The sequence below is a fragment of the Macrotis lagotis genome, chromosome 2, assembly GCF_037893015.1.
Source record: "Macrotis lagotis isolate mMagLag1 chromosome 2, bilby.v1.9.chrom.fasta, whole genome shotgun sequence".
In the NCBI taxonomy this organism is placed as follows: domain Eukaryota; kingdom Metazoa; phylum Chordata; class Mammalia; order Peramelemorphia; family Peramelidae; genus Macrotis; species Macrotis lagotis.
In genome coordinates, this window is record NC_133659.1 from 12,305,954 (window position 1) to 12,333,817 (window position 27,864).

The 27,864-nt window shown below is 40.3% G+C and overlaps 1 protein-coding gene across 2 annotated transcripts in view; it reads right to left on the minus strand.

Annotated features, from left to right (window-relative positions):
- Nucleotides 1-27,864, minus strand: part of PDE4B (phosphodiesterase 4B) — a 737,209-nt gene that overhangs the window by 136,925 nt on the left and 572,420 nt on the right. For both annotated transcript variants that reach the window (XM_074221243.1, XM_074221244.1), the window contains 4 exons: nucleotides 21,178-21,372; nucleotides 13,267-13,303; nucleotides 12,679-12,749; nucleotides 5,612-5,661 (listed from right to left, as the gene is read on the minus strand). In XM_074221243.1, the coding sequence (XP_074077344.1) occupies nucleotides 5,612-5,661; nucleotides 12,679-12,749; nucleotides 13,267-13,303; nucleotides 21,178-21,372 (353 nt within the window). The remainder of the gene's footprint in view (nucleotides 1-5,611; nucleotides 5,662-12,678; nucleotides 12,750-13,266; nucleotides 13,304-21,177; nucleotides 21,373-27,864) is intronic.

Consider the following 27,864-nt stretch of genomic DNA (forward strand, 5'->3'; position numbering starts at 1 on the left):
TCAATGAGCTGAAAATCTAATTCATTGTTTTCATCCCAAACTCCATAAATACTTTCTTAACTCCCTCTTACTGTTGAGAGCATTGCCATTTCCTAATTATTCAGATTCATCACCTAGACAACATGCTCAATTGCTCTTGCAATCTCTTATGTCTTGTAGATTTTTACCTTGGTAACATCTTTTGTATATACCTCCTTCTCTTCTCTGACACTGCTGACACCCTGGGCCAGACCCTCTCCACCTTACAATAGATTGCTGGTGGTCTTCCTGTCAATCCAGATGATCCTCAAATCAATTGTTAAAGTGATTTTCTTAAATAATAGGTCCATCCATGTCAACCCCCTACTCAATAAACTCCAGTTGTACCCTTTTGCCTCCAGGATAAATACAAAATTCTATTTGACTTTCAAAGACCCTCATCACCAAGTCCCCTTCTCCCTTTCCAGTTATCTTAAACCTTTACAAAATCCTCAGTTTGGCTTCCCAAGACTTGCATCATTTAATCCCCTTCTCCCTTTCCAGGTGTCTTAAAAGGTTCTCCCCATCATTTACTCTTTAATAGATTCATTGGTCTCCTGGTTATTCCCTAGATAAGTCTCAGTTTATTTTCTCAACTTTCCCACATACCTGGAAGGCTCTCCCTCCTCATCTCTGCCTCCTGGTGTCCTTCAAGTCCCAGCTAAAATCCCACCCTTTATCATTGTGTGTAGATTATTTCAAATTTATCTCATACATCCTTCCCATTCCTGACCATCCTGATCTCGAGGTGGACATCCTCTACATAACTTTCATGTACATGGTTATATACATCTTGTCTTCCTATCAGACTGTTAGCTGCTTCTGAGCAATGATTATTTTTTCTTTTATTTATATTTCAATATTTAAGCATGCAGTAGAAGCTTAATAGATGTTTACTGGCTGATTGCCTCCATCCTATGTGCTTTCTAATCACTATCTCCATTTTTTTCCTTGCTCAGTCCCATCAATCCCTGCCAGCCAGGTCCTCTTCCTGTACACTCATCCTCAATTAGTTCCAGGATCTTCCCCCTCTCCTGGTTCTGCTCCCATTCCTCTAACTGTTCATTCTTTGTTTCCTCCCCGGCTCCCATCCTCTTCCAAACTCTTAAATGTGGGTTTTTCCTGAGGTTGTGTCATTGCCCACCCCCATTTTTCCTCCCCCTCCCCTCTATCCTTTGATGATCTCATTCACTCCCATGACTTCAACCACCACCTACAGGCAGATGACTCCCCGTATCTCTAGTCCCAATCTCTTTTCTGGTTTCAAGATCTAAATCTCTAATCTCTTCCAGGCTATCTCGTCAGTCATTGCACAGAAGCATGATATGGTAACTTGGAAATCACTAAATCCACTCATTTAGTCCATGACTGAGCTTCCAAGAGGGGAAATGACTTGGACAAGATCCTACAGGAAGAGAGGCAGAAGGGATAGGCAATATTTTCTCTGCAACTTAGTGTTTCAGACTTGGAGAAGGTCACATCATCTTTGTTCCCTTCCAAATCTCCATCTCTGCTCATTCCAGTCAAGCCACTTCTTCCTGATTTCCCAAGCCAAGTTCAGTTTGACCCCAGTGAATATCAGAGCCAGGTCCCATGACTCTAAACTCAATGCCCTTTCCCTACTCCATGTTAATGATCAATGGGAATGGACTAATATGCCAAGTGAGCCCTCATTTCTGATAATGACTTTGTAAATGAATCATGGATAAAGCATAATTCAGAAGGAAGAGCAATGGTTCCTGAGTCTGAGAACCTGCCTTCAGATTTATTCAAACCTATATTTCATGTACCAATTGTAGCTCAGTTTTTCTAAACTGTAAAATAAGGCGTTTGGACCAGATGGCCTCTGAGATCTTGTCCAGGCTTCCATCTGTTCACCAGTGTACTAAATATGTCTTTTATGGGGCTTTTACTCCCCTTGGTCCATAGCTATGTATTAATCAATGGACCACATCAATGAATTATGTTTCTTAGGTAGTATCTTCATGATCAAAATAATGAAAGGACTGAACCAACTGTCTTGATTTCTGCATTTCTTCCTGTCCTATTTCCTGTATATAAAGGAAGCATTATGGAATCCTAAGGAACTCATTCCAGGAACAGGGGATGAACTTCAAAAAGAAATTAAGATCTTTCATTGGGGGCACTTAAAACACAAAAAACCCTCCAAGAAAAAAATGAGTCTCTGGGATAGAAGATGACCTCTTTCCAGACCACAGCCCAATTCACAATCCCTAAAAGGATGCTCCAAAGTCAGCCGATACTCTTTTGCATCCCCCCCTTCAAAGTTGGTATTTCAATGCTCCTTTGTCATAGGCTGAGAGATATTAAAAGGACAGGAAAAATCTGCCTGGTGCATTTAAGCTGATAATAAGAACAAAACACAGGATGTATTTCTTCTTCCTTCTCTTCTGCCTGTGGTTAAACGTGAAAAAGATTCTGAAACCTATAATTACGTAATAATTGGTATCGCCACAAAAAGACCAGTTCCTTTTTAAAAATTTTCTTTCTAAACCACCTAATTGGTATTATAGCTACTTTACCACCCTGCCTTCCAGACATCACCACTAGGCTTGCCCGTTGCCAATTTGCATTTACTGTGCCAAGAATTGTAGAATCATTTTTCCAAAGGGAGAATTGGCTCCAAGATGGGTTGTTTATAGCCATACATTTCATATTTCTCCTGACTATGTGTTAGCATTAATGACAAAACCCTGAAAACATGGTTGAGATTGTCTAATTGACGTCAGAAGCACCTCAATGAATCCAGTGGACCAAAATCACAGTGCCAATGTCTCGCTGCCCTGCCAATATCATGGCATGCCAGTGGTTTCCATACTCTTTGCTTTGATCTTTAAGGCTATAGTGCTGGTTGTTTAAAAAAAAAAAACCCAAAACACTCTATAAAGATCCTTTGGATGCAGCCTCTGAAGAAAATAATACTTTGAACACCCCCAGGCTTTTGAAGTGTTCAGATAAAGAACTTTTCAGTTCCTTTGCTTTCATATCAGACAGCTCTATAGGTAATCACTATTTAATTTCCTCTTTTCCCCCTTCCCTGTATCTACTCTCTCCCACACTTCTTTTTCTCCCCCTCCCTGTCTGTCTCATTATCCCCACCTCTTTTTCTCTTTTCTGTCTCCTTTCTTCCTCCTCCTCCTCCTCCTCCCCCTCCTCCTCCTCCCTCTCTGTCTCTCTGTTTCTGTCTGTCTCTGTCTCTGTGTCTCTGTCTCTGTCTCTCTCACTCATCACAAACACACATTCATATACATCCACAAACACACACATTCTATCACCTTTTTGAGCTATTAACAGTTGGGCAACACTTTGTCTTCCCTAACAGTTTCTTAAAGCTAGAATCTGTTTCTTTTCATCCCCATTTTGTATTCCAGTTCACAGCACAATTCCTTCTGCAACTACAAATGCCTCTCTGATCTCTCTGATGGAACCAATCCCTCCAATGTTACACATCTCAATCCATCCATCTGTGGTTCTTGCTCATGTGGTCTTCTCCTAAGTGCTCCATAGGAACTTCACTCAAGGCCAAAGGAATCTTGTCAAAGCTTCCTGGCTGGTCAGAGGGTAGCAATGAAAGGAACGTGTAGCTTGACCAGGTCACTTTGAAAAGCTTAATAATTCTGACCAGTGCAGTGATCAACCATTGTTCTAAGGGGTGGATGGTAAAGCCTGTTGCTCACCTCCTGACAGGGAGGAATTCAAGATAAAAATGAGACAATTATCTTTGGACACGGTCAATGTGGGAATCTTCTTTTCATGAATGTGTATATTTATTACAAGGTTTTCTTTTTTTCTTTACAATGGTGGAGAAGGTAGGTAAAATAAATTTCTATTAATAAAATGAAATACAATTTAAAAAGATATAGTCACTTCAACAATTGTCTTTATTCTTGCCACATGCCCAACCATCTTATTTTATGATCAGATTCTTCTTTATTGACATCCTTTAGGGTAATGTGATATAGCCATGTGATAGAAGCATCTCCATTGTTCACTTCATCCCCTCCATCCCTTCTTGTCTTTTCCAGCATATTTCCTCACCATCATCCCACAAAACTCTCTTCTGGAGGACATGGTCAAGCCTATGCTTCAGGAATTTATTTTTAAAAATAATTTCATTATTTATTTATCTCAAAAAAAAATTGTCTCCATGGATCCTTGTAAGAATCAAATGAAATATTGTTTGTAAAACTACTTTAAAAATCTTAAAGTATTAGATAAATGCTATTATTATGATTAATTATTTTATCATTTTCATTATTCCTTTCTGGAGATTTCATCATCTGTAAATTGAGGGAGTTAGACTTGATGGGCCCCTAAGGTCACTGCTTTTTTTTAAACATGAAAAAAGTTTAAAAAAGTGAACATATTAAGCTTTGCTTTGCATCCAGAATCCATAGTTTTATTTTTGTCTACATTCTGTATCCATTTCAACCTTATTCCCACGTTGACCGTGTCCAAAGATAATTGTCTCATTTTTATCTTGAATTCCTCCCTGTCAAGAGTTGAGCAACAGGCTTCACCATCCGTCCCTTAGAACAGTGGTTCAAAATGTGAGATGTTAATCTTGGCCTAGTTTTTGCTATACTATTTTTCAGTTTTCTCAGCAGTTTTGGTCAAATTGTGAGTTCTTATCCCAGAAGCTGGAGTCTTTGGATTTTTCTTCTAAAGTTACTTACTCTAAATCTATGAGCCCGAAACATGTCCTATGTTTCCTCTCAAATTTGTGAAATATACAGAAGATAATGCTGGAAGTTGGACCCCAAAACATCATTCAATAAAAGACACCAAGCAACAAAATGACCAAATCCCCAGGGACAAGCATAGCATGTTATGTTTACATTTTAAAACTCCAGTAGTTCCATAGTCCTTCCAATGGGACCAATTGCAATCCATTCATTATTTAGTACTTCTAATGACAGGTAATGTTAGGTACCAGACATGCAAAGATAAAATGAAAGGAACCCCTGCTCCCCAAGAGTTCACATTCAACTCATTCAATTTTACTCTAAGAAGATCTATTTCATGGTGGATCATATGCAACCGAAGGAGAACAGGGCAGGTGTTTTGTAAGACACATTTCCAGAACAAATTGGACCCTCTCCCAGAGAGATGATCTATCACCCAGAGAGATATCCAGGCAGAAGGCAGCTAACAGATATGGCAAAAGGAGCTGGGACCCTCAGGCCAGTTGGGGATTGATGGATCTAGGCTTTTGATGTGAGCTCCCTGAAAGTTCATTTGGGTCCAACTAACTGAGATTAGGGTCCAAGATGAATGCAGCTGTGTCTCACCCCCTTGTTCTTGGAATCCTAACCAGTGCAAATCCATCTATTTTGACAGGTCAGAGCATGTGGATTGGCAAGGCCTTCTGCAACTCCTTGAACTTGATTTTACAAAGAAAAGAAATGGAGAGTAAACGCCTCCTCCTACCTTTGGAAAGGATCCACAGGAGCATGCTTTGGGGGGGGGGGCAAAATCAAGTTTGCAGATAAAAGTTTTGCATTTTCCCAGGTTCTGAACAAAGGGACCACTTTTATAAAATTGTCTACCAAGTCTGAACAGTACATCCTACCTTGGAGATTAACTCTGGAGACAGGAGGTTGGGTAGCAGCTGGAGACCTCCTGTGAAGAAAGGGAGAGAGAGAGAGAGAGAGAGAGAGAGAGAGAGAGAGAGAGAGAGAGAGAGGATTCATTAATTTGCAGCCATAAGGGCAACATTGTTTAAAAGTGGGCCCTGAGGCTTCAGAGAAGGCTCATTTTGCTGACTGCTATGAATATTGAGGTGATTTTATATGTATAATGTGAGTATCAGAAGCCAAAACCATGCAATATGTGGCAGAGGACTTCTGCAATTTTCTCTCTATCTCTGGGCCCTGGAATTTCCCTATATGCTTCTTAAAGAACCTCAGACTTTCCAGGAAGGAAGTCATTTACTCTAGCTGCCCTCACCCCTTGGTTTTTTTGTTCTTTTGCTTATTCAAGGAGAAGGTCTCTGGAGATTTCCATTCTTACTCAGGAATTGTTATGTGGAATGAAATCTCAGTCATCTCTTCTGGTAAGATCCTAGAATGTTAGGACTGTAAGTCACCTTGGGATAGCTCATCTGAGCCACAGTACAGAAATATGGAAAAAGAATTGGATTTAATGTAAGGGTCCTGGGTTCAGATCTCACTTCTGACATTGAACATGTCACTGAATCCAAATGAGCCTCAGTTTCCTTTTCTAGAAAATGTAAGCTTTTTTTACTTAACAATATGGTCTCTGAGGTCTCCAACTAAATCTTTCAGGGTAACAACCTCTGGGCCTCAGTTTCCTCATCTAGACAAATAAAGGGTTTCATCAAGATAGCCTTTGAGATCTCTTCTGACTCTAAGTGCAATTAAGTCACTGGACTTTTCTGGTTCTCAGTTTCCTCATCTGTAAATGTTGGGCCACTAAGAATACTTTTCAGGGCTAGATTTGTGTTCCTCCCACCCATTTCAAGATTTGCAGAGCACCTCTCAAAACAACCCAATGAGGAAGTGACAAATGCAAAGTCCATTTTCCAGATGAAGAAACAGTTCCAGTAAAGGAGAATGACTGACCAGTCTTCCTCCAGGCTGAAATTCAAACCCTAGCACTTTCAAACTTAGGATTCATTCTTCTACACCATGTGGAACAGGTCATTGTAGCCCTCTCTCCTAACATACGGGCTGGTTTCCCCAGAGTGAAGACTTTTCTTGGGTCATACAGCTAATTTGATCAGATCTGGAGCTCCTGATTCCCAGGCTTTCACTATTTCACACAGTGACATTAATCATCATTGTTGTATGTGTGAAATCATCAAAGCATATTTGAATTAAATATTAGAAAGATGCAAATAACCTGTGCTTGCATCACCAAAGTCCTGAGGGAGGCACTTCGGAGGTGGGACATCCAATTTGAAACCTCAGTGTGTTTCACAAACTGTTATAGTCAGATTTTCTGGTTCCCAGTCTTAATCTTAATTGTCATTAATATTGATGAAGATGATATTTATCCTCCTCTCTTGAAGATTGTGACATCAGATAGGTGATGCCATGACAAGTGAATTGGAATTGAGTGAGGGAGTGTTGTGCCAAGTCACCAGCCTCACTTTATCCTCTGGAGCCATCTGGGTCCAGTGGCCAGATAGGAATCAGGAAGACTGGAGATGGTCCTGGATGGGAGGCAATCAGGATTAAGTGACTTTCCCAAGGTCACAAAGCTAGCAAGTGTCAGTTATCTGAGGTCACATTTGAACCCAGGTCCTCCTGTCTCCATGGCTAGTGCAATCACAAAAATAGTCAGCCTTTTTTAGTCAACTATGTAATTTCATTGATTCCAGGAGCTTCCATTTGGGAAACTTCAATGATATAGGCATTTGAGCTGCTAGTTAAAGTCTTAGAGAATTGCCAGGGAATTCGAGAGGGAGATGACTTGCTAGTGACACAGTCAGGATGCATCTGTCTCGAGACTTGAACCCAGGGTCTTGAGACTTAGAATAGATTAAAAAGGGAGTATAGTCCACTGAAAAGAATTTAAAACTCATGGATTTGAGTCCAGTCCTATTTTTTATTGGTCATGTGGAATGGTGGGGTAGTCACATGATATCCCTGTCCCTCAGCTTCCTATATAGACTTAAATAGCTTCAAAATGGTGCTAACAACTTGTATTACCTGGCTCACAGAGCTGTTGCACACAGGTAATAAACTGTTGTGCAAACATGAGCTGTTTTAGGATCTGAAGCATTCAAAATGTGACTTCCAGCTGCTATTTTGGGGGGAAGCAGAAGTGTCCCTTTTTTCTGGGTTTATAAGATTCATTTGATTCTTGCTATTCTAATTTTTACAAGTGAAGAAAAATGGGATCTGGAAGGGGTGAACAACTCACCAAAAATTGTGAAGCCGAATAAGGATCCAGAGCTTGGTCAATATAATGCAAAACGCTGTAAATAATCAAAAATCATCTGGTGCCGAGATCCAGTTTAGACCGGGGTGGAGGCCCCTCTTGATTTCCAGACTCTGAGAAGTTCACTGACTAACAAAAAAGATATTTATTATGGGTTCTGAAGCAAATTCTATTCCTCTAGGAGGGGTCTTGTCTCTCACGGACTACTTTATGAATTGGAGAGATGATCTGGAAGTGGACAGCTTCACACTTTATGAATTGGATATGAGTGGACAATGGGGCTCTGGTGATCTACCCTAGTCAAAGTAGCTTGTTTGCCCAAGATGATCAACTTCCAGACAGGAAGTCATTTACATATGACACTGGGGGAAGTAACAGATGTTAGGTGATGATGAAGATGATGGGGATGACGTCAATGACAGCAGGATCCGGAAAAAATACTTTTTTCCCCAATCCACAAGGGAGTACTAGAAAAATGGCTACACTTGCAGTCAGAAAATCAAGGCTTGAACTCTAGTGAGAGTCATGGGTTTAGAGTTGGAGGATTTCTTTTGGCATGTGTCTCTTTGGACAAATTGGATCTCCCTGACTTTGGAAAAGTCCCTGAACTTACTTGCCTCAGTTTATCCATTTGTAAAGTGAGGATGTTGGCTAGTCTGATTTCTAAGGGTTCCTCCAACTTTTAAATCTTTGAGAGTGGCTTATAGGTACTTATGAAAAAACGGTAATGTGCAAAGAGGCATTGGTTGGGATGTCAGAAGGCTTAGGGTTCAAATCCTGCTTTGCCTGTGTGACTTTGGATGAGTCACTTCATGTCCTAGGACCCAGTTTCCTCAATTATAAAATGGGGGTCATCATGCACCTTCCTTCCAGTTTTGTTGTGAAGAAAGAATTTTGTAAACTTTAAAAGTACTCCCGGAATGGAGCTTATTAAATCTGGACCTATGATTTCATCTGTCCAGGGAGCTAGCTTCAGGTGTGGGCAGTCCTACCAGTCACAGAATGTCCCCATTCTGCAACTTTTCATCTTAGCTTAGTTGTCTGGAGCCCCAGAAGGCCAAGGTGCCTTATTATGCTATTATGTGTCAGAGTGAGACCTGAACCCACACTCTCCTTCCCCTGAGGGCAGCCCTCTAACCATTTCAACATGTTGATACTGGCAGTTGTTAAATCAGGCAAAACATGAGTATAACTGAGAGATAAATAGATTGTCAGAGAAGGGCCAGTTTCAAATCCATCTTCCATACCTACTCATTTAATGGCAGTTGTTTAAGGCTTTGGAAGACTGAATGGATCCTTTTTGGACTTAGTTTCCCCATCCCCAGAATCATAATACTAACTTACTTATTGATATTGCCTTACACTTATAAGGATTTTTTTTCCAAATCACAGAGTTGGGCTTGTAAGAAGAGCTAATAAATGCTTGTTGATTGATTAATTAACATCACCATAAATCCCAAGTTGAAAGGGTCCTCAGGGGACTACTAGGCCAACTCCCTCATTTTGCATACAAGTGTCGAAAGAAAGAGAAGCAGGTTGGCCATTCATAGTAAGACAGGGTGGAAGAGTAGAAAGAGGACCCTTGGGTTCAAATCCCAGCTTTGCTTGGGTAAAAGACTGGATGTCCCTGGGTCTCCATTTCTGTCCTTAATTTGAGGCGGGGAGGTGGAAAGTGTTCTAGTGGATGTCTATGACTTTGCAACTTTGGATCTTTGATCCCATCAATTTAAGAATATCATTATTATTTTTTTCTCCAGAAGGATTACATACCTTTAGGTTAAAAGCATCTCAACACATCCAAATTAAATTATTGTGCATCATTCTGTCCCCATCTCCCACGTCATAAGCAATGGTGGGGCAGAGGTCAGAGCACATGAAGTCTTTGCTTACAGCCTTGTCTTCCATTTTTCAGGCTTTTTTCCAACTATCAATGAGGCAGCCACCCACCTGGTCTCTATGGATAATGATGCCGGTGGGGTGATGGGGGAATAATTGGACTGAATTAGCAACCAGGAATGCCCATCATGTCTTTGGTATCCCTCCCTCTGCCTCTCTTCCACTGCCCCCAGGACCTTTTAAAAAGTGTATTTTAACTTGAAACTCAAAAGAAAAAAAAAGGACTGATCAAAGCCTGCACCTGGACCTATTTCACTGGAAGGGAACCAAAAAAGAACATGGAGATTTTCACTCTCTGGGTGGTAAAATTCAGTATGATGCTGGTCTGAGGGTGGGTGGAGGGGGGCAGTTGTGGAGAGGGGGGGACTGGGAGCAGAGGGGTGGGAGGTGGGGTTGGTAGAGGTGAAGGGATGGGGAGATGAGGGAAGAGAGGTGACTTGGCTACTTTTTGCCTTCTTTAAGAAGTATATGGTTCCCTGGGGTCTGTTCTTTGCTCTAATAAAATTTCCATTGGACACATTTCATTGAAATCAATTAAATCCAACTAAATAAGGTTTTATTGAAGATGAAAGCTTAAACGAGAAAGGTGCCAAAGCACCAGGTCAGGAAAACTCACTTTCCTGAGTTCAAGTCCCCAACCTCAGATACTTGCTAGCTGTGTGACCTTGAGCAAGTCACTTCACCCTGTTTGCCTCAATTTCCTCATCCATAAAAGGAAATGGCAAACCACTCCAATATCTTTGCCAAGAAAACCCCAAATGGGGTCCCAAAGAGTCAGACATGACAGAAATGATTGAACAACAACATAAAGTTAAAACTACAACTAAAGCAGTGTGATGCATGTTTTGTCTCAGGAAGATGGAATTTTAAAGACCCTGAAATTATGGTTGGGATTGAGAATCTTAATAGTAAGATTTTGTGTTTGTTTTGGGTTATCCCCAAATATTTCAGTATCTCTGAAGTAATAAATGAGTTTGTAAAGGCACTTCCAGACTATACAAATTCAGACTTGCCAAGTACCCCATGGACTGTCCCAGAAATCCAAAGATACCTGCCCACACCTTTGAAAGCCAGGCTTGGTTGTCTCTCCATCATAGACTGAGATGCTAAATTTCAGTTGGAGGTTAATGGTGCTCTAGGTATATGAAGTTCATGAACCCCTGAAATCTTCCCCCCAGAACTCCCATGCTCATAGACATTAAAGGACCAGCTAGTGTAGACCTGAACCTTGGTGCTGATGCTAGCTCAATATCTACCATCCCATGTTGCCCTTTAGATGAACAAGAATTAATTAAAATAAGAGCTACCCAAAGAATCCCTTCCTTATGGGGGGCTTCCCCCAAGGAGAGCCCCTTCACTCTTTCTTCTCTGATGTGGCCTCTCCAATCCCTACAGAGAAGTGTCCTGGAATCAACTTTGAGTCCTGGAGTTAGACCCTTCCCCTGTTTGCCCCCAGTCCCAATTAAAGTCATCTGACAAATTTGATTGGTCAGTGACTTCCACACCCTCTCTGTGAAGAGGACCATCTGTACCAACATTGCTATTGTAATTATGGCTCTGTCCAGGTCATCTTCCAGCTCTAAATTTATAGAAAGGTGGTAAGCTCCATGAGGGCAGGCTCATATTGAATTTCATATCCCCCCATTGCTGAACTCATAGAAGGCTCTTACTAATGGTGGCTGATTCAATGGTAAGTCCTATGAGCATATATAATTCTGATGGAATGTAAGGATCCTGAGGCTATTCTATTGTTGTCCATGGATCTGCAGAGCCTCTCACAGTGTTAATAAATACTTGAGACTACAGTGGATATGGTTCTGGCCTTGGAATTGGAGAACCTGAGTTCAAATCTCTCTTTTGTTATTCAATTGTTTCTACCATGTCCAACTCATCATGACCCCATGTGGGGTTTCCTTAGCAGAGATACTGGAATTGCTTGCCATTACCTTCTCCAGTTCATTTTACAGATGAGGAAACTGAAGCAAACAGGATGAAGTGAGTTGTCCACAGACAACCGCTAGAAAGTGTCTGAAGCTGGATCAGTCTCAAGGATCAAAGCTGAGTTTGTTCTGCTGGTTATAGAGCCTATTACTCTACAAAGGAAACTACCTCAGCTTGTAATTTTAAAGGAACAATAATGCATAAACAGATCTTCTTGGTTTGATACTTCCATATGTGTTACAGTTGGAAAGAGTGCCTGGTATGGAGGCACTGGATTGGGGTTCAAGTCTCACTTCTGACTCCTTCCCCTTTTTGACCTTCCCCAGCTTCAGTTGCCTCTCTTGAAAAATGAGGATTGGATGAGGAGGTCCAACCTGACTATGATAAGTCTGCCATCTTGTGGTTCAGTCGTGAAAAGCAAATCCAAATGCATCAACACACCTTCAAAAACTGGATTTAGAGATGGAAGAGACCCCCAGAAGCTCCTTCTTCCAAATTTCTCACCTTACAATGGAGGAACCAGAGGTCTGAAGATATGACTCAAGTTACCCCAGACTACATAGGAAATAAATGGCAAAGCTGAGATTTCAACCCAGGTCAAAAATCCATGAGCATAAACACTTTTATTAAGCCTCTACTATCGGCCAAGCACATGCTAAGCAATTATGTCAACTGCCAATAGGACCATAGATTAAGAGCTAGAGGTGATTCTAAGGGCCATCTGGTCTCTGCCTTTTATTTTAAGGATGAAGAAGCTGACTCAGGCAGGTGAAGAAGCCTGCCCAAGGACAGAGCATCCATGAAGATCAGATTCTTGTCAGAATTCACACTCTGGTCCTCTGCCTGGTCTTGTCATAAGAGCCCTTCTAAATTCACAAAATCTCTTGGACTTACTTATTGGTTGCTCCATGCAGATTGGTCAGGAGGGTGAAGTTATTTCTCACACTTCGAAGGCTGGCGAGGACCTGGACAGAAAATGAGTGTAAAGAGTCAGGGATTTTAAAATGGCAGCAATCCTTGCCACATTTCAGTGGTCAAAGTGATCAAGGACAATCCTGAGAGACTTGTTTCGGATAATATCATCCACATCCAGAGGAAAAACAAAGCAAAACTGTGGAGTCTGAATGCTGACTAAAGCATTCCATGTTCACTTTTTAAATTTTATTTTATGTTTTTCCTTTCTCATGTTTTTTTTAACCCTTTAGTTCTAATTCTTCCTTCCTTTTCTAATGTAGAAATATGTTAAACATAATTATATATACAAAGTAGGGAGTGGGGAGGGAAAGGAGGGTGGTAGAAAAATGTGGAACTCAAAAGCTTGCAAAAGGATGTAGGCAGAAAACTACCTTTACATGTAATTGGAAAAGGCAAATTAAATTAAATTAAAAAAAAATTTAAAATGGCAGCATGACATTGTGGAGGGTCTGGGATATGTAAGAAAAAAGCACGGCCAGACAAGTAGGGAGCAGGACTCATACCTACCTGTGCAAAAGGTGTTACGATTAGGTCGTCACCATGTCTGGTGAGAGAGAAGAGAGAGAAAAGGAAGAAATTAAAATGATTCTTAACTTTAGAAGTTCATAGTATAAACACACCAACCTCACATGGTAAGCTGTTACTAGGACTAGGCAACCGGGGCTTTGCCTCAGGGAATACAAATTGGCAGATCACCAACAACAGTCCCCCAGAGTCTGCCTCTTTCTCCCTTCCTTCCCTAGCTTCTCAACAGTGATCAACTCTTCAACTGAGAAGAAATCTTGTGGGTTATTCTAGGGAACATCAGCAACATGCTGGCTAAGTTCCCTGTCCTCTTACCCCAAGTACAAAAATGTTTAGTTTTAGTTCTGGAGTATATAAATGATCTCAACATGCCATTTTCTTGGAAATTATATTAATGATAATGAACATATAAAGATATGGATCTCAGCTCCAGAGAAATTGAAATCATAATGGTTTCATCGCTTGGATTGCCAATGATTGAGCAGGTTCTTCCTATCAAGAAGCCTACCAGGTTCATGGTCATATAAATAATTAACTTGATTTCTTGAAATTCAATATAACTGGTGAATTTTGTCAGCAGGAAACAGAAAATTGAAAAAGAAGGTTATTTACTTTTTCCCCGTCCTTTTCCTTCTCTCTCTCTCTCTCTCTCTCTCTCTCTCTCTCTCTCTCTCTCTCTCTCTCTCTCTCCCTCCCTCCCTTTCTCTATCTCTATTCTGTCTCCATTTCTCTGACTCTCTCTCTCTCTCTTAGTCTTTTACTCATTCTTTCTACCCTCCCTACCTTCTTCCTCTCCTCTATCTTTCTCTCTATCTCTGTCTGTCTCTCTGTCTCTGTTTCTGTCTCTTTGTCTTTCTCTCACTTCATTTTTTACTCATTCTCTCTGTCCTCCCTACTTTTTTCCTCTCCTCTGTCTCTGTCTCTTTCTCTGTCTTGGGCATACAAGACACAGCACTGGAAAAAAAGACCTCCTAGTCTAGAGAAAGATTAACTGTGAGTTTCCTGGCTTTTGTGGAAACAAATGGAAGTTTAAGATTGCTGAAACAGCCATTTGCTGTCTGGGAATCCCATTACTTTTGTTTTTAATGTGACTTTTCAAAAGTTCTCAGTGGAAGTCTGCCCACTGCTGTCTTGAGTCCTTTAGACAAAAACTCAGAATGGGTTTCTGCAAATCAGTAGTTAGGAAGACCCAAGCAGCTGCTTTCCAATGTGTTTTTCTTAATTAGTGTGTTCTTGGCTAAGACTTCTTAGATTTCTATTCAGCAAAATTTCTCCTTTAGGGTTTTAGACGTCATACCTGAATAAGAATTAGAAAGAGGCTAGTGTTTGTTTATAGCATACATCTATGGGAATCAGGAGGACATCTGGCAATCCTCCAGGGTTCTCTCCCCTTTTATTCCTTCTTTCCTTTTTGCCTTTCCAGAACAATCCATTTTCCACCCTCCTTCTAAAGGAAATTTCCCTTTATTTTTTCTTGGATTTTCTTTTTTTTCTGTTGTACAGATCATGATTCTTCTCCTGTGGCCTTTGAACTAATCATTTAATCCACTGACATTTTCTAAACATTGTTAGGAACTAAGAACATAAAGAAATAATTGAAAGTACCTCTGTACTCACAGAGCTTATCACCAGTTGGAGAGATAACATGCATATACTTCAGTCTCCACTACATTAAAACAAGGAAATGCTTTTGGTTTTTGGTCATTCTTCAGTCATGTCAAAACTTTGGGATCCCATTTGGGGGTTTCAAAGCAAAGATGCTGAAGTAGTTTGTCATTTTCCTTCTCCAGTTCATTTTACAGATGAGGAAACTGAGACAATGTGTGACTTGTCCAAGGTCACACAGCTAGTAAGTGTTTGAAGCCAGATTTGAGCCCGAGGAGATAAGGCTTCCTGATTATAAACCCAGCACTCTGTGTGCTTTGGTACCCCATAGCTGAAAACCATTAGAAGCATCAATCAATAGTGAAGGAGGAGGAGGGAGGGCTTCATTTGGAGGTGACCATTTGAAGGTCTTGGGCATTCCCAGAGGTGAAGCTGAATTGAAGGTGTTTTGGGGAAACCTGTGCAAGGACATGGTGGCAGGGCTGCATAAAGAGTGGCATGAAGAAGGAACCATTAGAAATGGAGTGTTCAAAGGAAATTCAGAGGTCATCTGGAATATTTCCAACATGAAAGGATTGTTGTCTTTGGAGCTGGACTCCCTTCCTGCCCATACTTCTTATTCCTTAAGTCACTTGGGGCAAGTTGCTTCCAGTAGAGCCTCAGCTTGTTCATATCTGGACAGTAACACCACCTATCCATGGAACCTTGAGCAAATCATTGTTAAACTCCTTGAGTCTCAATCTTTTAAATAGATTTCGTTAAAAAAAAAAAAGATGAAAGGGAATAGAGCTAAATGTAAAGCTTGCTTTCAGACAATCATCTTGCCTGGTCAGGGGAGGCAGATCTAGGTAATGATTAACCTGCAAAAGATCTGGGAATTTTAGTGGACCTCAGGCTCAGTGGAGTCAATAACATGAAATGGGAGCTTCAAAATTCTTCCCAGGCTTCCAGCTGGAAAACTGGTGGTTCTCATGCACCCTAGCGTTCAATGAAGGCTTTGGGGAAGGAGATTTATGTTCCACTATACCTAGCCCTGTCTTTGACATCTCTGAGCCCTCCCTCTCATCTCTGTGTGTCTGTTAAAATGTCATCTATTTTCATTTGCATTCCATCAATCGATCAATAGAATTTATTAAATTAAATACCTTCGACATGTATCCCAGACATTGCACTCATTTCTAGAGATAAACAAGGAGGCAAAAGACAATCCCTGCCCTCAAGGAACTTAGGAAGTTCAAGTCCCAAAGCCCACTTCAAGCTTAGATGTTGGGGTTGAAGAGGTTAACTGCCTCATTCTGAAGACTGACAACAGGTTGAGAAGTGGTCTGGGGTTCCAACTGTGACTTTGGTTGATGAGACATCTTTGTCATATATCTTTGTGGAGGGAAAAATCTATCATATTTCATTCAGGTTGACATTAGATGAAATTCATATAGCTCTTACATTGAGTCTTACAAGACCAATTTGGGCTTACGAGGCAAGATACAAGTTGAAGAGACACATGAGTCCTTCCAATCACTACCGACAGATCAGTTTTGACTATAACGGGAGATTTGAGAAGATATCAAGGAGTTAGCTACCTGTCTCTCTGCTAAGATGTTTCAGTTGACTATGACTATTCATGACCCCAGTTGAGTTTTTTTTGGGCAGAGATACTAGAGTGATTTGCTATTATCTCTTCTAGCTCATTTTATAGATGAGAAAGCTGAGGAAAATAGGGTTAAGTGACTTGCCCAGATTTGAATTCAGAAACATGATTCTAACTGACCACAGGTCTGCTGTCCCTGCTGTCCTAAGGTGAGCATAGACTAATTTGATGAACAAATCCTAATTCCTTAAGGAACAAGTCTTGGAGGAAGTGCAGTCGACTGAAGTCAGGAGGACCTGAATTTAAATCCAGTCTCAAGCACTTAATAATTATCTAGCTGTGAGACCTTAGGTGTTCCTTAATCCCATTGCCTTAAATTAAAAATAAAATGAAGAGCTCTCATCAGTAGCTAGGAGCTGCAGTGGATAAAGTGCTAGATTTGGAAAGACTTGTGTTCAAATCCTGCCTCAGACTATTACTAATTGCAGAAGTCACTTAACCTCTGCCTTCCTCAGTTTTCTCCTGCACCTGCCTCTCATATTTTTTTTGTGAGAAACCAATAAGATAATCTTTGTAAAGCACTCTGAAAACCTTAAAGTATAACTACTCCCATTAGTACCCTTTCCAATAACTGCCTACATATTTGGGGATTTATTTATCTGTGAACATGTTGAATCTTCCAATAGAATGGAAGCTCACTGAGAATAGGGACCATTTCATTTATATTTTCCTAACCCTAAGTGCCAGGACAATTCCTGACCATAGTAGGCTTTTAATGATGGCTTGTTGGTTGGTTGACAGATATGGTTCAAATCAGGTAGCAGATATGAAAACTATTTACAAACTGTGAAGTATTTTAATGAAGTCTATGTAAGTTTTACTCAGAATGAAAATTAGCTGTTTATTATGGGTTAAATATAAAGTTGAATTTAATTATCAATTAAATGTAAAGTTTCTTATGTATTAAATATTAAAATATAAATTTTTATCAGTTTAGTTTTAAATGATCCATATCTAGCCATTTCCTTGAAATGGTTGGAACAATATGGTGGAAACAGTGCATGGGCGCCATCTGGTGACCCAACCATTGCAGACTGCTCATCTCCTTCCTCTGGGTCTTTGAACAGGCTGCTTGCTCCCCATGCCTGGAATTCATTTCTTTCCTCTCTCCATTCCCTGGGTTATCTCATTTTTGGCTTTTTTTAAAGACTGTCCAGATGCCACTTCCCATAGTGTCTTGATTTTCCTACTGATTAGTATTCTCCTTTCTCAAATGGCTCTGTGTTTATTTCTTTAATCTTATATCCTACAGTAGAATGAAAGCTCCTCACAGACTAGAATGTTCTTGTCTTTGAATTCTCAGTACCTTGCATACAGTAGGCACTTAATAAATGCTCATTGGACTGTTTAATTGAATTGAACCAGCATACTGCAAACATAAAGAGCCACCTGTAGCATGAACTCTTGGTTGAAAAAGGAATCTAAATTAAATACCACTATCATCTTTGCTAAGATTTTTCATCACTGATGGTTTTTTCCCTTTTGTCTTCATGGTGCAACCTCAACTCAGATGTTCAGAAAATTGTTTGGCTTCAAGATGCTCATGGACTCTGCAAATAGGACCATAGATTTTTTTGAGCTGGGACTTGAGAGATAAGTGAATCTAATTCTCTCATTTTATCTGGGAGAAAAATTGAGGCACAAAGAGACACCCAGAAAGTAAGGGGAAGACTTAGAGTCTAAACTCAGGTTCTCTGGCTTCTAGAGTTCCTTAAACTGATCCTATCAGCTCCTTTCATAGCTAGAGCTGTTCCAATCCAAATCTTTGCTTACAGGGATGGGATAAGAAGACTAGATCCTTCCTTTTGAACTCTTCTCAGAAGGGCAGAAGGTTAGTAGGAATGGTAACCAGAAGATTCTTGGGATGGGCTTCATACCTTACATGAATGAAGCAACATGGGGAAGCAGCTAGTCAACTAGAGAGAAAGTAGAGAGAGTTGGGTTCAAATCCCACCTTTGACTAGCTCTGGGTCCTTTGGATAAGACAATTCTTTCTGGGTTTCAGTTTCTTCATCTGTAAAATGGAAATCCCTGGGATACCCTTCTCCCAGCATTGTGTCATGATGCTCAAATGAGATGATGTTGGTTACTGTGCTCAGACCAGTTTCAAAGTTCTATAAAAAGGTAAGTTTCTGAGAACAAATGTGGACTATGGTCTTTGAAATGTCATTTGATGAAGTTCCTACTATATGGACATATCAGGGATAGAGAGGCTGACAAAATTGCTGTTTTGCCTCACTTAGTTCATGTGCAAGGCAATGCATCATCCTGTGATGTCACTGGCCCTCTTCAAAAATGAAGGATGAACATCAGTAACAAAACCATGAAACAGTCCTTGCCTTCAAGGAACTCATACTTATATTCCATTGGAGGGAAGCCATATATTATGATGTCATGGATAAAATGTTGGGTTTGAGATCTGGAAAAATTGGGTTCAAAGTCCACCACAACTATCCAGCAACATGAACCTGGGAAGTCATATAATCACCCTGTGTCTCAGTTTCCTTATCTGTAAGGGAGATGGTGCAGTGTCTAGAATGTTGGAATTGGAATCAGAAAGAGTGGAGTTCAAAATTTGACTTCAAACAAATATACATGTGTGGATATAGTCTTAGTATAGTATTAGTATTAAAATAGTAAAACTAGCAATAAATGAATACATGCATCTATATTAACAGATATATATCTTTACTAGCTTGAAACTGCACTAAGACTTTTGGGACAGTGTATATTTTTGTATGTATGCAGACTTATATACAGACATATCTACATACATACATACATCTTTGCAAGGAAGATAGGTACCAGATTGTGAAAAACTTTGCATAAAGCAGTTTGAATTTTACTTGGAAGTCAAAGGGAACCTCTTAAGATTTCTGAGCATAATACACATAATAATAATAATAATAATAATAATAATTTATTATTCTGCAAGGGATATGAAAAAAAGGATTGGGGCAAAAGGAAGCGTGGGGGAAGGAAGACTTGTAAGGAGGGTACTGAAATAATTTAGGTGGACGGTAATTAAGATGTATATTCCGGAGGCTTTCCTATGGGGGTTATTTTAGAGGTGAGATCAATGGCTACCCGTTGACTGATTGGCCGTGAAATGTGAGGATGAGAGAACTGGCAAAAGTAATACTCATAGAAACAGTGAAATCAGAGGAAGAAGTGTGTGGGGGGAGAGAGAGGAAGATGGTATTATATTAGAATGCCCTAAGGTGAGGTATATAAAATAAATAAAAAGGAGAGATGTCCTATAAAGGGTCATTGATCTGGGATTGTAACTCAGTATGGGAAAACTTCATTGGGAGCTGTTGGCAGAGATGCAGCCATGTGACTGAATGACATCATCAAGGGAGATAATACAGACTTTGGTGGCCATTCACAATAATTCAGGGAAACTGAGGTGTGCCTGTTGATGATTCCTACCGAAACATTTGAGGTTATCCTCACAAGCTCACAGACTTAGAACTGGAGGAGTTCTTTGAAGTCATCAAAAGACCAACCATTCATAATAGGGCCATAAGTTTGGGGCTTGAGTACGTCTAAGAGACCATCAACCCCCTTATTGAAGAAATTGAGGCACAGAGAGGTTAAGTCAGACAACTAGCAAATGTTTGAATAAGGATCTGAGATGAGGTCTTCCTGAGTTCCAAGTTCAGTAACCTTTCTTTGAAGGTAAGATGAGACTACAGGGATGGAAAAGGTCTATCTTGACCAAGATCATGTCACCAACAGATGGGATTTGAAACCAGAATCCTTTCCCTGGCATCTCATGCTCTTTTCTGCCTTTGCCTCTGGCTTTCCTATCCATTTTTGCCAATATCTTCTAGGAAGCAAAGAAGACTCAGTAGATTTTTCCTCTAAGGGATTATAGTTAGTCATTGACGCTTTTATAAATGCAAAGATTTTGAACCATGCAACCAAACACTTTATAAGTATGCCCAGAAAGCTTTTAATTGATGGACTACTGCATTGAACATTATTTGGATTCTGAAATTAAATAAACCAGAAACACAACCCAGTGGTTATTCAGTGAAAATCAGAGAACCCTGATTAATAAAAGGAAGATGGAAATATTTAACCATGGCTAATTAATAGAACTGTAAGGTAGAGTTTCACCAAGGAGGTATCTTAACAAATGGGCCTTATTGGAAGATTCAAGAGGAAGAGACAGTTCTGTTTGCCCTCCTCTCCCTGCTTCAACTCTACCATGATGGCTTGCCAGAAGGAAAACCCAGGTGCTTGACAAGCTGTTCTCCCCTCTTGCAAGGGTCCTCAGGAAGTAGAAAATCCAAATGTGATTTAACAGCATTTGGAAGTATCTTAAGACCCTGTTATTATCCTAATGCTTATTATCCTAATTCCTAATAGATTGAACTACCCATACCCTAAGCACACCCGCCATATTGTTCATGTTTTCTGACAACACAGGTTTTGTGTTCCCAATGTTCAGTATTGTTCCCGAGGGCCCGAAAATATTCACAGTATTTTCCTCTATTCATTTTCATGTTTTGTTGGTCCCAGGTGAAAGAAGAACAAGGAGTTGTTTAGGGTTTTGTGTGTGTCAGTTTTGTTTGAAATAATGTCAATAAATAAAGTAGGTGTGAGACTGGAAGCCAGGCACTTATACTTACTGTTCACTTGGAAGGGAAGAATTCCTAGACATAGCCTTTGGTGAAAGGTCATAGTCACTGTCTGACCTGTAGAGGAATGATTCTCGCCGCTGGCTGTGCCCCGGAAAGGTGGTGTGTAACACCAGCCCCGAGGAAGAGCTGGCCTGTGGATCCAGGGGGCTTCGACCAGGAGACGGGCCATTTTCCACATCGAAACTGAAAAAAACAAACAAACAGAAAAGTTTAGTTACTTGTGGTCTGGGGAGATGTCACCTTTGTCAGTAACTTGGACATCTAAGTAACATCAGACTTTATCAGAATGGTGCCGGTTCCTTAGCTTCCGGGCTCACTGGGCTTTAGTTGAAAATTAATTGGTAAACAGACTATCCTACAGCCTTATAGTAGGAGGTGGATAACTGGGTATAGCAATAGTAGAAATCAATTTTTAGTACCAAATTCAAGTATTGGCTATTTGCCAGACACTATGCTAAGCATTGGGTATGCATAGGAAGACAAAACCATTGGCCCTGCCCTCTGGGAGCTTACATTCTAATATGGCAGAGTTAATAGGCCAGTAACTGGTTTCAAGAATAGATTTCTAGGGCAATTTCAAGGCTTTGGGAGAAACTGAGAATGCTTTCCCACAAGGTGGGATTTCATTTGAGCCTTGAAGGGAGTGAGGAATGCTAAGAGGTGAGAAGAGGGAAAGTCAGATATGGGTACACTGCCCAGAGATGGAGAATCATGGGTGAGGTCAATAAACATTTAGGAGTTTCTATTAAGTCCCAGACACTGAACTAGTGGCAGAAGGCAGTCCCTGTCCTCAAGAAGCTCCCAAGCTAATGTGAGAGAAAGCAAGAAATCCAATCTGTTACAAACAAGCTACATAGAATAGAAATAGAATAGAATTAAGAGAGGTTGGGAAAGGTTTCCTATTAGAGCTTGATGAGACCCTACTTTTGTTTTTTTAGATTTTTCAAGGCAATGGGGTTAAGTGGCTTGCCCAAGGCCACATGGCTAGGTAATTTTTAAGTGTCTGAGGTCCGATTTGAACCCAGGTACTCCTGACTCCAAGGCCGGTGCTCTATCCACTGTGCCACCTAGCTGCCCCTGACCCTACCCTTCTTAATTCCAGTGCTTTCCCTCTTTTAATGATTTCTATTTATCCTATATGTGGCTTGTTTTTTATTTGTTTGAATGTTGTCTCCCCCATTAGATTATAAACTTTTAGAGGGCACTACTAACACTTAGCAAATTGTCAGGAACATAGTTGGTTTTTAATACATGTTTATTAAATTTAATATTAATTAACTTCTATTTAATTATGTGTAATTAATTAATTTAATATTAATATGAGACTGGGGATCAGTTAGAAGGTATTTGTAACAATATAGGCAAGTGGGAATAAATATCAGAACTAGGGTAGTGGCTGGGTGAGTGGAGAAAAGAGAGCTTATCAAAGAAAAGCTGTAAAGGTGGAAATAATCAGACTTAGCCTAGGATTGCATTTGTGAGAATAGGATAAATCAGAAGCCACAATTTTCTTCATTCACCCAGGAGCACATTTCATGAGAACCAGCAAATAGTTCCCACCAATTGTTGCAAATCCAGATGGCATCGTGATAATATTGTAGTCTGATCATACAAAGTGCTTGCCAAGACCAGTCACCCCATGGGGACTTCCCCCTCCTTTTCTTATGGTATGAGATGTAGGAATGTCTTGTTTCAAGCTAGTGATTTCTATAGTGATAGAAGAAAGGATTATTCTATTGCTTCTGCTCCTGGGAAAGGACTACTGTGTCCTCTGCCTTTGTCAGGTGAGGTCCCTGGGACAAAGGTAAACTTATGTTCTTGGGATTCAAATTTTAGGGCATTAATGAGCATTAATTAAGTGTCACAGTGCTAGGGGCTGGGATAATTCCTTCCCATCAGTGTCTTTACATTTGATCATCACCTTAAAAGTCAACTAATTCAAACCTCTTATTTAGTAAATGAAAAACTGAGTCATAGGGAGGTGGGTGACCACTTACTGAGAATGTCACAGTAGGGATTTCTTTCTGGCATGGGTTAGACTAGAGAGGTTTATTACAACTCTTTTTTTAAACAGATTATTTATTTAAAGCAATGGGGTTAAGTGGCTTGCCCAAGTCACACAGCTAAGCAATTATTAAATGTCTGAGATCAGACTTGAACTCAGGTCCTCCTGACTCCAGAGCTGATGCTCCATCCACTGCCCCACCTAACTGCCCCAATTACAATTCTTAAAATCTAGAATTCTGTAAATAAATGGTTACCCAGGGTCACAGAGGAAGTAAGCGAGAGATTTGATTAGGTCCTCTGACCCTAAACTCAGTCCTTTGCCCATTGAATCATGGAATCACTGGCAGGTCATTGGCCTATGGTTTACATGGTTTTGTTTCAAGACATCTTCCTTTTACCTGAGACAAAACTAGAACAAAGTATATATGGAGGACAGAGAAAAATTATTCATGACAATGATACTGAATAAGACCCAGCTCCCTCTCTGCCAAATGGGTCGGTCTCAATACAAAATTTCTTTAGAGAAGAGTGGTTGGGAGCTAAGGATTTGATTATATAAGCACCTACGAGTTTCCAGCTGATGAATCTCACACTAATTAACTACATACTAGGAATATTTTCGGATGTGTATGAACAAATTCCTGCTATCCAGAAAACACCCACTAACTGATGAAATGAGCAGTCAGGCTGAGGTGAAGCTATATAATGTACGCAAATGTAACTACAAAGAGATTTCATTAAACTCACATAGATCCACTTATCCTCCACAATAGAGGCTCTTTTTAGTGGCATTTACTGAAGGGATGGATAGTTCCAGGGGGGAGGACAGACCACTTTTAGACTAGGTAGGTGATGTACCTAGATAACAGACATGTAGAAGTTGTAACCTAGTCAGGAAGTGACCCCTATCCCAGAGTCCTTCTGAGAAGGTTGACCACCCTTCCCTTAGCATCCCCATTCTGATTTCCCCATATCATTTAAATGCAGAGATTCTCGTTTCCCACCATCCTCAGATTGTTGCTAACCTGCTGCTCCAGCATCCATCTAAGCCTAGGCTCTCATTGTGCCTCAAAGTTTATTGAAGATGCTGAGGATATTTGAAGAAGAGGATACCCGGCAGAGACTGAGGTAGAGTAGGTAGGGATGGGCATGGTCATTCAATAATCACTCCCTGAAAATATTTGAAAAATGTTTGGAAGGGAAGGAAGGATTGTCAGTTTTCTTGACTTCAAAGGTACATTGTGTGGACTGTACAAAAAGATGGGTTTTATTCAGGCAAAGAAGAATCTCTGCATTATTAGAGTTATTTCACGATTAAATATGCTTCATTATTAGAGAATCCGTTTCCTGGCATAGGAGATTTCAGGAAGAGGCTGGCTAGTTTATGCTTCAGGTGGCATTGGGGCAGATCCCTTCCAAATCTAAGAGTCTACATTACCTGAGACTTGAGATTTCCCCAGGCCAATATTGGGAGCAAACTATGATGATTTCCTGACCTTCCTGTTCTAGTCCGTCAATATTTTGCCCTTTGTTCCACTTGTTCCCATAGTCATTCTTTACTCTGCTACTCTTTCAGGATCTATTTTCCCCCTCTGAGAGAGGCTATCTGGTGACTATGAGTTGCTTCTGTTTCATAAAACTTTGAGAAAATATAGTAGACAAAAGAATGAAATCTATTTTAAAGTCAATACTTCAGTAGCACTGCATATTTTATTCATGGTTAATATAGTTTTTCATGAGTATAATGAATCTCTCCAGCTGTAGGTCACCTTGGAAGAAGTCTTCCAGTCATGTCCCAATAGCCTCCTTCTCCTATGAAATTCCTTCTTCCGTTTTTGTGATCCTTTGCTTGTTCAGCTCTTCTGTGAAGCCCCCTTTCTCTTTTCTTTTCTTTTCTTTTCTTTTCTTTTCTTTTCGTTTCTTTTCTCTTCTTTTCTTTTCGTTTCTTTTCTCTTCTTTTCTTTTCTCTTGCATTTTCTTTTATCTTTTTTATTACTTCATTTTTATATTATTCTATTGTTTAATTTTATTTAAAGTTTTGAGTTCCAAATTCTATCCCCTCCTCCTTTCCCTGAGATGGCAAGCAATCAGATGTATGTTTTACATGTGTAATTATATAAAGCATTTCCACATTAGTCATTTTGTACAAGAAGATTCAAATAAAAAAATGAAAAAAAGATGACTAGCATACTTCAATTTATATTCAATCAATATCAGTTTTTTCCTCTGGAGTTGGATAATATGTCCATTGCTAGTTCTTTGGGATTATCTTGGATCATTGAATTGCTGAGAATAGCTAAGTCATTCACAGTGCTTTATTATGCAATGTTGCTGTTATTGAGTACAATGTCCTCCTGGTTCTGTTCCCTTCACTTTGCATCATGTAAATCTTTCCAAGGCATTCTAAATCATCCTATTTGTCTTTTCTTATCACACAGTAGTATTTTATCACAATCACATACCAGAGAAGCTCCCTTTTCCCAAAAACTTCCAGGCTATCTAGCTCTACACTCATTCCTCTCCATATTGCATTCCTGAGTTTTTCTCCAACATAGTCCAATAGGGATACCTTCTTCTCCTGCCCCCACCTTTCACCTTCCTTTTATGAGGTAGTGTTTCCATTACAATGTCAACTCCTAGGATTAGAATGAAAGAATTTCTTTTTGGGGTCTATTTGTAGATCCAGTGCTTACCACAGTGTACAGCAAACAGTCAGGATTTAAAAAATAGGTTTGACTCCACTAAATGAAACCACTAACTATGGAGAGGCAGAATATGGGTTGTTGATCCATTTCTCCACAGAACGTATTTGGAGAAGTCTCTGGAAGGCGACCATCAATTGTATGTGAAAGTCTAAGCTTATGGGTTCCCTCTTGTATAAACAATTCTAAATCCTAGGACTGAACAAGGTATAGGCACTGCTAAAGGGACTAGAGTGGAAGAGCAGAGATAATGATGAAGACAGCCACAGCTCTTAATAATCTGAAGCCTGGTCAGGTAGAAAAGACAGGGACCCAAAGGGCTACCATCACAGTAGAGTGTGAGAAGAGAGTAGGGGATTTGCAAAATTTCATGAAAAATTGGAGGGACTTGAGATTGAAATGAACCAAGTTCTAAAGTCCCTTTCAGCTCTAATAGTCCACATTCTAGGTGCCTCAAGAGGGAGCAGGTTCCCCCTCTCCTGAGATTTCAGATACAATCAGGTTGGCTACTTGATGGGAATTCTCATCCAGTCCCTCTATTTCCTACAACTCTGAGATTCTGAATTCTCTTTCTGGAGAGCAGAAATTGGTATAGTCTTTGCATTTGTCTCTTCAGTCCCTAGCAGAACACTAGGACACAAAGCTACACAATAGGCACCTAATATGCTTTGTGATTGAATCTGTGAATAAAAACAACAGCTGCTATACATGGCTTACAAATGTCTATTTGCCAAAACGTTTATATGAATTTGCAAGGAGCAGGAATAGGACTTAGGGGGTCTAGGTTGGAATCTGTCATCTATTCCTTTGGACAAACTAGTTAATCTTCCTAGGCCTGTTTCCTTGAAGAGTTAGGCTAAATCACCTCTGAGATTCTTTTTTTTTTTTTTTAGGTTTTTGTGGCAGTGGGGTAAAGTGGCTTGCCCAAGGCCACACAGCTAGGCAATTATTAAGTGTCTGTGGCCGGATTTGAACTCAGGTCCTCCTGACTCCAGGGCCGGCACTCTATCCACTGTGCCACCTAGTTGCCCCTGAGATTCTTTCTAATTCTAAATCGATGAGCATTAGAGGCAGAAGGGACCTCATGACCATCTAGACCTAACCATCCCTATGAAAGAATTCTCATTAAAATGGCCAAGTGGTCATCCAGCTGAGGGAAGACCACCAATCCTGAGGAACCTGTTACCTCTCAAGATAATTTATTCTGTTTCAGGACAGCTCATTGTAGTTATTATTGTGTTGTTTCAATTGTGCCTGACTCTTCGTAACTTCATTTGTGGTTTTCTTGGCAGAGATACTGGAATGGTTGGACATTTCCTTCTCCAGGTCATTTGATAGATGAGGAAGCTGAGGCAAACGGGGTGAAGTGACTTGCCCAGGAACAAACAGCTAGTATCTGAGGCTAGATTTGAACTCACAAAGATGAACTGTCCTGACTGGACACTGACACCAGATAGCTGCCCAGGACAACTCTAATTATGAGGAAATGTTTCCTGAGTCTGTGTTGGCTTCATTGAAACTGCTGCCCTCTGGGGCTAAGAAAAAAATAAGCCTCTCCTTCCTCATGGTAACCCCTTAGATTTTTTTTTTTGTTTTGCAAGGCAATGAGGCTAAATGACTTGTCCAAGGTCACACAGCTAGGTAATTATTAAGTGTCTGAGGCTGGATTTGAACTCAGATCAGGGCCAGTGCTCTATCTACTGAACCACCTAGTTGCCCCTTAGATTCTTGAACTTAGTTGTCCTGTCTCCCTGTAGTCTTCTCAAGTCTAACCTCACAGACCTTCTTAACTCTCATTTCAGCATTCTCTCTAAGGAAAGCTTAGTGTCCCAGCATGCTAAAGTTGGGGTCAGCAAGGCCCAGAGGTGAAAGCCCACCTCTGACCTCCTGTACAAACCACTGTGAGGCTCAGTTTTCTCATCTATTAAATGGGGATGAGAATTTTTCTCTCTGGAGTGTTTACCTA